Below are 11,195 nucleotides of genomic sequence, written 5' to 3'. Positions count from 1 at the left end.
TATTTCATATTCTACTTACTATTCAAATTAGCATTCAAAATTTAAATACAGATTGATCTAATTTATATATATGCTAATTAAGTAAAAGGATTAATTAGATCAAATGAATCTTTAGCCTCTTCTTCCTGTCTCAATTCTGATTAATTAGCTTCTTTCTTCGCGAAAGCTACAGACTAATGACCTCCTTATTATGTTGCATTTTATGATCTTTCGCTTCGATCTGTATTTTTTGAATAGTCAGGGCATGATATTGATTTCCAATTTAAATGTCAGCTCCAGATTTGAAACAGCCCATCTAATTAGTTCATTTATCACAACTAAAAACTATAATAGTTATTCGACTGCATACTCCTTATCTGCCTATCTCACACTCACAAGACAAATTTGGGTTTCTTCTTTCATTGTCCTATGTACCCCATCATAAACTTTTTTTTTTAAATTTCCCATCTGGTGTCTGAAACCCGCATTGAAGCCTGACTGATCCGAATTCACGTCGGGTAGGACTCCTACCAAGGATTCTCCCATACCCAGGGCTCGAATCTGAGACGTCTAGGGTTAAGAGAGGAGCAGCCTCATTCACTGCACCACATATGGTACCCACCATAAATCTTTATCAATAGTTCTCCAATTACTTTTGACAAAGGGCATCTTCATCTTCACAACCCATTGACACTTCGTTTCTTTTCATTTAAAGCTTCAATATTCCACCAATATCACCTTAATATTCTCCTCTTTGATCATTTCTTCTTCCTATTCCCATTCAACTTCAAGAACCACAAAGCAAAACAAACATGTTTACACTATTAACCATTCTTTTCTTAGCATTTCTCTTCATTATTGGCCTTATTACAACATTTTTCAATTTCCCAACTAACAAGTTCCAATCTTTGATTCAAAAAATTTCACTAATATCTCCATCTCTCCAAGAAAAGACCATAATAACACCCTCACCTTCAATAACCATGGTTGATAAGAAGGTGATGAATAGGTCTAACAACTACAACAAGGTTGAACTAAGGAGTATTTTTGCAACTTTTGACAAGAACAATGATGGTTACATAACAAAACAAGAATTGAAGTTATCTCTCAAGAACATTGGAATTTTCATGGAGGACAAAGATATTGTTGAAATGGTTGAGAAAGTTGATTCAAATAAAGATGGTTTAATTGATCTTGATGAGTTTTGTGATCTTTGTCATACATACTTGGGAATAGAGGAAGTGAGTAATGAAAGTGAAATGAATGAAGAAGAAGTAGCTAATAGAGAGAAAGATCTTAAGGATGCTTTTGATGTTTTTGATCATGATAAAGATGGATTAATATCAAAAGAAGAGTTGAGTAAGATACTATCAACTTTAGGTATGAAAGAGGGGAAAAAATTGGATTATTGTAAAGAGATGATAAAGAAAGTTGATGTTGATGGAGATGGAATGGTGAATTTTGATGAGTTCAAGAAGATGATGAAAGCTTGTGGAACTCTTATTCCATTTTCTTAAAGAATTGAAGTGTTTTGTAATCTCTCTCTTGTTTTTTTTTTTTTTAATGATCGAGAAATCTCTCTATCCTTCTCTACTTAAATACTGAACTTAAGTCGCTTGATGCAGGACTCGAATTTGTGTGCCTTAAGACACAAGTCTCTCAACCTTCGCGAATTGAGCTAAACCCGCGGTTTTTGTCTAGTTCCCCCCCCCCCCCCCCCCCCCCCTTTGTCCTCCCCCTAGGATTGGGTTGAACAGATGAATGTGTAGGGAAAGGGTACAGATATCACAGTTAGCTTGGCTATGTTCACAGTAAATATTAATCTAATGTGTGGCTTTCAGTACAAGAAGTTCCATTGAGAATTTTATGTATACTTATATCCCTATGCTATATAAATTCCAAATACAACTAAGAGCCAAGAGATTATGATACACTAGCATTCATTCATAAGGGGTCGGTTGGTCGGAAAACAAGTTATCCCGGGATTAATAATCCCATGCATTTTGTTCCAACCAAACATAGGATAAGCTCCCAAGGGCAGCCTGGTGCACTAAAGCTATCGCTATGCGCGGCGTCCGGGGAAGGGCCCCACCACAAAGGTGTATCGTACGCAGCCTTACCTTGCATTTCTGCCAGCGGCTATTTCCAAGGCTTGAACCCGTGACCTCCTGATCACATGACAACAACTTTATCAGTTACTCCAAGGCTCCCCTTCAGGATAAGCTCCTCTTCTAAATAAATCCCGGAATTAGTTATCCTTATCTCTCCAACCAAACGACCCCTAGAGTATCAAGATCTCTTTTGAGCTTGAGATCTATCGTAAACAGTTTTCTTACCCCCACAAAGGAAGGGGTAAGGTTCACATACATCCAACCCTCCCCAAACACTGGGAAAGTTGTTGTTTAGAGTAACAAGATCTTGAAACTTGCCAGTTTCATGAGATTTTCAGTCGGTATCTAATCGTTGTAACATCATTATCAAAGATTGAGAAAATTTCCGATAGAATCGTGTTTATTTACGCGATATATCATATACACATGAGAATCTAAAGATATTAAATGGAACAGAAATCGAATCAAACGAAATAATAAAGCATCGCAATCATGTGTTGAATATTTTCTTAACATTAGAAGAACCAAACTATATGAACTTCGATACTCCAACTTAAACAACAACAGAAAAGCAAATAAAAACTTGTATGAACAGTACAAAGTACCCTTTGGCTAATAACTGCTGCAGGGCACTTATAATCGAAAGACATAAGTTCTAGTTTAAAGACACTGGGTAATAGGGCATACTGTTGCTATCCTATACGTTACGCAGCCAATAAGGACATTTATACACATACTAGAAGACATCAGGGTTGAAACGCCCTGGAATAGAGTTGTTGCTTTGTTGAGCCTGCTTGAGGTGCATCGAGAGAGCGTAGTTATTGACCTGACGACACAGGAAGGCCTAAACTGTCACTAAAATGCTATACATGGGAAGTGGTCCAAAACAGTAAGAAAAGAAAATGCCGAAAACTATAATCACAAATCCAGACAAGCATCTTATTGTCATTCGGTTGCAGGCTAAGTAGCTCGAAATCTTCAAAAGTGTCTTCGGGTGCGTGTCAGATCCTCCAAAAATAGTGCATTTTTGAAGGATCCAACACGGGTGCGGCAACACTTTTTAGAGAGTCCGAGCAACTTAGGTTGCAGGAACCACGAAAACATAATCAATTCTAAGAGAAATCTGACCTCAAGGGTTCGAAGCTGCTCCTGATACTGAGCCAACGACTGCTTCAGCTGATTCAACTCGTTCCCTCTATCCTCGTATTCCTTCTGACGCTCATGCTGGATGGAAACCGCTCGCTTTAAAATAGCATTTTCTTGTATGAGAGCTTCAAGTTGCTGCTTGAGCATCATATTCTCCTGTATCACAACCAGTCTATAAGCCCATATGGATATGGATACCTTCTTCTTTTTGATTAACAACATTCATTTTTAAAACTGACAAAACAAACTTCGTCAAAATAACAAGATAATCAGTCTGGCCTAAGGAACTATGCTAGTGCACACCTCCAACGCTAACGGACATTGTTTTTTATTTGAATTGAGGGGGGGCGAGAGGGGAAGGGAACACAAGAAGGTCACAAGAAGGAGTATTAGTAGCTTCTGCCAATAACCAGACACAATCACTCAAGATCTAGACATATCACCCTTTCAGGACTTTTTACTTCACGTTGACATTGCAGTAAAAGCACACTTTCCAGTTTTATATCATTCTAATTTTCTTTTTCCTCTCATTTATACAATTTGTTCTTTGTTGCATCCCTTCATCTACCTCTTATTAAGGTCCCCAAAAGCAACTGCCCACTATATGACCATAGTGAGTGCAGATGTGAAAGAAGAAAATAAGAACGATATATGACAGGGTGTTTATAATGCAAGGAAAAAAAAAAGAGATGCTGGGTTGTTAATAATGCAGGGGGAAAAAAAGTTAAAAGACATTTAGGGACCACCTGCTGGAAACCAGCGGCTTCCTCAGTTGCACGGGCACATATGGACTTCTCCAACATCTCAAGAGTTCGTGAAGCACGGGCTTTAGCATCATCTATATTTGACGCATTCATCATCTCTCCAACAAAAAGCTCCACCCATTCTTTACCCTCCAAATGCACGACTTTTGCAGCAGATAAATCCTCTACAGATGACGTCTCACCGTCATTTGTAGCCACACCTGTAACAAGGTGAAGGTGAAGGTGAACGAACTATGTCAATATAAGGATGAAAGCAGAGTTGTGCCAGTGAATCTACATCCAGTGCTTTGAAAAACATACAATGAAAATGAATGTACTACTAGTCTATTACAGCTCAACAACGATGGTGAATATCACTTGTCGAAACTTGCAAGTGGATCAAGAGGGAAACATACACTACACAATTTTCAAATACATTTAGCAAAGCAAGGTTGGAAACAGTTCTACTTCATGGTAGACTAGCTATTTATTTAAGTCTTCCCTCTTTCCATGGCCTTAAATGACCCACTTTGCATGAAAATAAGCACACAGAACAAAAGAGTTATACAGTAATTTAACTCTTATTGTCTGATGACGATATTAAAAAGTAAGGGGATCGGCAGCAATATCTTTCAAGAAACGAGACATTCCTATAACGATGAACTAAACATCTTACACTGACCAAACTTAACTGTATCATGAAAAGAGTGCGTCGGTCTTGAAACAAATCAGCATACCCAGTGTAATCCGACAAGTGGGTCTAGGGAGGGTGGCGTGTGCGCAGCCTTACCTCTACTTTGTGAATGTAGAGAGGTGGTCTCCGATAAGACTCTCGCCTCAACTATAATTGGCCGTTCACTAGGACCAGGAAAAAAAGTAACAGAGTAATGTCTGTATAAACTAATATAAAGAACAAACATCAAAGGTAGAAAGTTGAAGAGGTGAAGCTATCACAAGAATGACCATGCAATTAGATACTTCAATAGTTAGTTGGGTTAAGATACATAAAGTGGAGGTTTGTTAGCGTCAGTGAAGGAGCAGATAACCTCCACCATAAATATCAAGCAACTTACAAGTATGAAACTGCTGAAACAAAGCAATATGACTGGTTGATAATATGGACCACAATTGACCGCGTGCTCAATTTTAAAAACACAAAACCACCAATTATGAAGCATTAAAACGATAAGCAGTTAGTTGAACAGTTGCAATTGAAAAATCTATAAAATTGATACATGTTATAGAGCAGAAGCAGGTGAATCGACAGGACACTGACAAACATTTGGAAAATGGGAAAATCAATAAAGTGCAGTAAGTGGGGTAAGAAAGATCAGATCTTTAGACAAATGAAGGAAGACATCAAATGTATTTTTTGGTTGTTGAAATGGTATGTCAAAACCAGCACTAAGAAGTGCCATGATTACTAAAAAAGAAGTTATCCTATTTTTAAAAAAAGGAACCTTGGCTATCTATATAGAAGATTAAATGAATTGTAACAGGGACTCCCAATCCTCTTACCGTTCCTTCTCACACCAACAAAAGTTGAGAAACAACCCCAAAATGGGGGGAGGGGGAAATAACAACCATCAACCTAAACAAAACAAAACAAAAAAATCAATGTGCACCTTGAGTAAGAAACTGGCTGGTGGAGTCATGTGTAGCACCAGAGGTTCCTGCCACAGGCCTCAGATTATCACCAGATCCCAAGCGGAGCTCATTTAGGTGTTTGATTGCAGAATCTAGGTCATCGCCACACTCTTCAAGTGCTTTCTCAACCAACTAAAAAATCAAATTTCTAGTTTAAGTTTCCCCTATTCAGGGTAAATAAAGAATATATATAACTAAAGATATCTATGCAGATAAATGTTTTCATACCCAAAATTGACAGCTTAAAGATGGAAATTCTTTTAAATGAAAAAAAAAGAGACTAGATGCATCAGTGATATCACAAAATGAAGGTAAGCAGATCGCATACCATTTCTGGAGCGCAGAATCGATAGAAATCCTCTTAGACTACCAAAGTGCACAATCTAAATCTACAACTTATGCCATTAAAAGAAACGAAAAGAGGAGTTTTGAAATTGCACGACAACCTTAAACTTTTCCTTTTTGGTTACGTTGCCTTCTCTTTTGTAACGTAACGAAAGGCTTTATAGCTAAAAAATAAACCGACACATCATATATGATATGCATCAACAGTAATTCTGAGAAGAATGCACTTTCTCAGTTCTTTTAAAGTGGCAAGGAAATTTGGAATTTTGTGCATAACGTGTTCCTCGATGTGGTCAATTACTTCAAACTCTTGTTCTGTTACAAGACAAAACCTAATGTTTGTTCTTTTCGAAGAAGCGCTAATCTTGTTGAGCCCTATGAACTTTTATTGGTTTTAACACCCTTACATAATTTCCCTCTTTCTTCTATTATAGTCGCACCGAAAGTAGGTGGATTAGCAACTCCTGTACAAATTCATTAATTCTGCAACACTTCTAGAAATTGTGCAATCTAATCACATAATTTGTGTCAAGATTCATTTTATAATAGTCATAGACTTGTAAATCTATATGGGATAACAAGTGTGAGACCTAGGGAACCTCTAGCTCTAGAGAATCCCTAATTTACCTACAAAGAGAAATTATTTAGCATTTGAATGAAATAGACCATAGAGAATGAATACAAAAGATTCATATAACTGACTCCGACTAATTTTGAACTAAAGTATAGTTGATTGATTGGAAAAAAAAGAGCAACCCAGTGCAGTAAAGCTCCTTCTATGCGCAGGGTCGGGGGAAGGGCCCAACCACAAGGGTCTATTGTACGCAGTCTTACCTTGCATTTCTGCCAGAGGCTGTTTCGAAGGCTTGAACCCGTGACCTCTTGGTCACATGGCAGAAACTTTACAGTTACTCCAAGCTCCCCTTCAATTGAGTGATTGAAAAGAAAAACAAAAAGAAATAATGACAACGACGACAACAATAACAAAGAAAAAGAACATAACTACTTCGCGACTGCTGATGTTCAAAAGTTGTGTTGTAATTCAAATCAACTTTTGCAATCATTCCCTCCTCTTTTAAGAAGTTTTTCTTCTCCAACTTTGCTTAATATCAAATACTGAATGGATTAATAAAATTATTTTCCTTAATAACTAAGGAAACATAGGAGCAGATATTAACAAAAGAAATTACTCTACAACATGCACTAAAGTCTCTCACAACCAACTCTCAGGAATATTGCTTTCTACACTTGAGTCATTTGACTCATCAAGCAAATAACAATCACTGGATTGCTTTTATAGTTATCAGATGTGGCTTTATCGATGTTTCGTTAATCGTATTGAAAAATGGATATCTAGTGTATAACCTAAAATATATAAGTGGTTTTAGATTGTATAATCTTTTATTTCCAACAAAAATCCTTAATCTATAATACATCACCATATGTGATTGAAACTATTAGCACACATAATTAAAAATTAAAATATTTTTTAGTTATCAATTTTAAGTACCTCAAACAAAGAACAATTTCAAGATCAAAATAATCAGTAGCAACAAGAAGTAGTATGATAACCGATGCAGAGTAAACAGCAACAACATACCCAGTGTAACACCACAAGGGGTCTGGAGAGGATAAGGTGTACGCAGACCTTACCTCCTACATTATAGAGGTAGAATCGAAGCAGAGAAAAACATGTAATAAAAATAAAATCGAACAATAAAGTAGTAAGAGAGTACTAATAACATTACTTGTTTACTGGAGACTCGATATACTTCACTGCTTCAAAATTGTTAAAGTATTTGCAGAGTCTGTCTTCCCTTTTCATTTACTCATTTAGATTTGTAAATTCAAAGTTATAGCATATATAATGTGTTGAAACAACACCAGATATCAGACAAAAGGGATTCAATTCACATACTGAAAATCTAACTGAAAGCTAGTTAACTCTTCCTCCATTGAAGGAGATTTGTGGAGAAAGCACAGTTGATCAATCAACTTCTCAGCCCATTTTCAAAGTCTAGGAGAATATGTTAAACTTGCAAACGAATCAATTATGCAAGCACTAAGTTCCTACAGTGTAAAGTGAAAGATCTCCAGAGTCTAACTAAAAACCATAAGCAGCAGACGGAAGACGATCTCTAAATCAGTTATGCCGGTTGTTTGCAATGAGAAGTTAGCAACAAGTTCAACAACAAAAGCATAAGATGAATCATAAAATAGCACTTCAAACAGCTAATAAAAGGAAAATCTTCGTCCAGTGAATTCAATTACAAAACCACATTAATCATCAACAAGAAGTACATAGAAGTTACCCCTTTAGTTACACACCTCATCTTGTTTAAGCAAAAGGTATGACGGAAATTAGCATAAGTTAAGTCATTAATTAAAACCACATTCCGCCAATTCCCACTTACAACATCATAAGATATACATTAATGAACTAACTGAATCAATCAAAAGGTCCTTCACCACGTCCCAAAATAACTAAATGAAGGAGGCAGTAAGCATTTCTTGTCACGGAGCCCCTCCAAAACTACTAGTTTTTTTTTTATAAAGACAAGGCCAATACTTGCTTCTTTTTTTACAATCGTGTAATCTCGCCAGCTTGCACGCACCTCGATTGATTCCACTGGGACCTGCTACCTCCCAATATCAACACAAGTACGCAATACCTCACAAGTTCAATACTTTTTTGAACACATTGCTTGTCTAGTACAACCACTCATAAAAAATACTCACAAGTTCAATACTTTTTTGAAAACACAGCTTGTCTAGTACAATTAGTCATAAGAAAGACATTAATAAACTCACCAAATCACTCAAAAGGTACTTCCCCACATCCCAAATAACTAAATGAAGGAGGCAACAAGCATTTGTTGTCAATGGAGCTTCTCCAATACTACTTTTCATTTTTTTTTATAAAGTCAAGTTCAATACTCGCTTCTCTTTTTTTTCTTTTAAATAATCATGCTATATGGGCCAACTTGAACATACCCTTGACTGATTCCACTGGATAACTCACAAGTTCAGTACTTTTTGAAAACATTGCTTGTCTAGTACAATCAGAAATGAAGGATCTTTACAATGAGATGATGTTAAATTACTAAAAAAGTCGTCTGGAACGGCTAACAATGGGCAAACCTTCTCAAGTGCTTTACTCTTGCCATATCAAAATCAAAAAAATAGATACACTACAACAACAACAAACAAAAAAACACAATGTAATCCCACAAGTAGAGTGCGGCGATGGTAGTGCGTACACATACATTGTTTCCAATAAACATTCGGTTCAAGTAACACACACCTAAAGTGTTCAGCTCTTTTTAGTTTTATATCTGAACTATTAGGTGTGTTGAGTTTCCTACCTGAACTATCACCAACTAATAATCGAAATACACCTAGAAAAGGTCATCCCGGTGCACTAAACCTACCACTATGTGCGGTGTCCGGGGAAGGGCCCACCACAATGGTGTATTATACGCAGTCTTACCTTACATTTCTGCAAGAGGCTATTTCCAAGGCTTGAACCCATGACCTCCTGGTCACATGACATCAACTTTACCAGTTACTCCAAGGCTCCCCTTCATTTATCAAATTATACCTAAACTGTTAATTGTTTACTCTTCCTACCTGAATATTCAGCCACGAAACTCAAACAATTAATAGTTTAAATGTGTTTTAATAAATAATTGGCGACAGTTCAGCTAGGAAACTCACACACCAAATAGAATTCAAGTATGAAACTCAAAAAAGCTAAATACTTTAGGTGTGTTTTAATAAATAATTACTGATAATTAAGGAAACTCACACACAAAAAGCTCTAATTTTTTTCTTTACAACTAAACTCAACACAATTAAAAGCAAAACAACAACAATAATAATATTAATAATACTAATAATAATAATAATAATAATAATAATAAACAACCTGCTTATCCATATCAGAGAAAACCATGAGTAAATGATCAAGCTTCAACGATGCAATCGAATTATCAAAATTAGACGTCGCCGGAGAAAAACTAAGGCGAATCCTCTTATTCACCGGCGGCAACGACGGCGACGGCGACTGAGATTGAAAATCGTCAAATAAAATCGATCTCTTTCCGCACACTATAGCAGACATGTTGTGCCGGAATATCAAACAATAATTCCGATTATCAGATTTCTCCGATCACTATTCCGATCATGCACATTTATAATTTAAATTAAATAATTAATTTGATAATTCTAAATATAGAAATTACATATATATTAATTATTTTAGAAAAAAAATTGTAAATTAAAAAAAAATGAATTTATTTTCTCTTTATTTCTCTCTCGTCACGAGAGAGAGAGGGGAATGGAGATTGAATATGCTTGAACTAGTAATAAGGAATGACACGTGTGGAACTTCTTTTTTTTTTTTTTTTATGACCGTGGTATCTGGATCAATTTCTGTACACCTCGATTAAATTCACGAAATACTTGTCACGTCGCACCAGCGTGTTTGGACGAGCTTTCGTGCACCTCAACTAAATCCACGGGATACTTGTCACCTACTTTTCGTGCATGTCGATTAAATTCACGAAATACCTGTCGCGTCTCGCCAACGTGTTTGGACGACCTTTTGTCCACCTCGACTAAATCCACGAGATACTTATCACCTTCCACCAGCGATCCATGAGATACTTGTCACCTCCCACCAGCGTGTCTGGGCTAGCTTTCGTGAACCTCGATTAAATTTATGGGATACCTGCTACCTTCCACCAGTGTGTCTGGATCAATTTTCGTGCACATCGACTAAATTCACGGGATACTTGCCACCTCCCACCTGTGTGTCTAGACCAGTTTTCATGTACCTCGACTAAATTCACGGGATACGTGTCATCTCCCACCAACAATAGATATCAGATAACTTTGTCCACCAAGGCTGGGATAAACGAGAAGAATCAACTAGTGTGTTTTTGTCTCCGCTGGAATTTGAACCTGAGACCTCTTACATTCTCGACACACTTTATTGATCACTATTCACTAGGCCAAACCCTTGGGTGCCATGGGTAACACCTATTGTAACGATAAACCGCGAGATGAGTTGTGATCTTTTATTGAATTCTTTTTTTAAAAAAACTTCTGTGGATTTATTCTTGTTGATGTGATGGTTCGATAGAGTGTGAGACGTAGAAAAGATGTAAGGATAATCAAATTGATTGAACAAATTATCTCGCAAATGGAGGTCTCGTGTTTA

General features: G+C 36.7%; 2 protein-coding genes across 2 annotated transcripts; one reads left to right on the top strand and one right to left on the bottom strand.

The window, feature by feature from the left end:
- The first annotated feature begins 402 nt into the window (after positions 1-402).
- On the top strand, positions 403-1,603 carry LOC107841796 (calmodulin-like protein 3). Its single transcript, XM_016685643.2, has one exon. It carries the CDS (start codon positions 792-794, stop codon positions 1,494-1,496), a length of 705 nt encoding a protein of 234 aa, XP_016541129.2. The 5' UTR covers positions 403-791; the 3' UTR covers positions 1,497-1,603.
- Positions 1,604-2,554: 951 nt separating this feature from the next.
- LOC107840786 lies at positions 2,555-10,375 on the bottom strand. The gene is made up of 5 exons (XM_016684695.2): positions 9,900-10,375; positions 5,605-5,758; positions 3,983-4,200; positions 3,219-3,392; positions 2,555-2,916 (listed from the first exon to the last, which is right to left on the bottom strand). The coding sequence occupies exons 1-5, from the start codon at positions 10,092-10,094 to the stop codon at positions 2,827-2,829; spliced, it is 831 nt and encodes a 276-aa protein (XP_016540181.1). The 5' UTR covers positions 10,095-10,375; the 3' UTR covers positions 2,555-2,826.
- Between the last annotated feature and the right edge of the window lie 820 nt (positions 10,376-11,195).

Source organism: Capsicum annuum, chromosome 9, assembly GCF_002878395.1.
Source record: "Capsicum annuum cultivar UCD-10X-F1 chromosome 9, UCD10Xv1.1, whole genome shotgun sequence".
NCBI classification, from domain to species: Eukaryota; Viridiplantae; Streptophyta; class Magnoliopsida; order Solanales; family Solanaceae; genus Capsicum; species Capsicum annuum.
The sequence above is the reverse complement of the archived record's forward strand: the minus strand, read 5'-3'. Positions and strand labels throughout refer to the sequence as shown.

Coding starts and splice junctions, on each gene's coding strand:
- LOC107841796 (XM_016685643.2), top strand. CDS start 792: ATGTTTACACTATTAACCATTCTTTTCTTAGCATTTCTCTTCATTATT.
- LOC107840786 (XM_016684695.2), bottom strand. CDS start 10,094: ATGTCTGCTATAGTGTGCGGAAAGAGATCGATTTTATTTGACGATTTT. Junction 5,759..9,899: donor TCTCTGATATGGATAAGCAG/GTTGTTTATTAT, acceptor TTGATTTTTTAG/TTGGTTGAGAAAGCACTTGA. Junction 2,917..3,218: donor AGCAGCTTCGAACCCTTGAG/GTCAGATTTCTC, acceptor CTGTGTCGTCAG/GTCAATAACTACGCTCTCTC.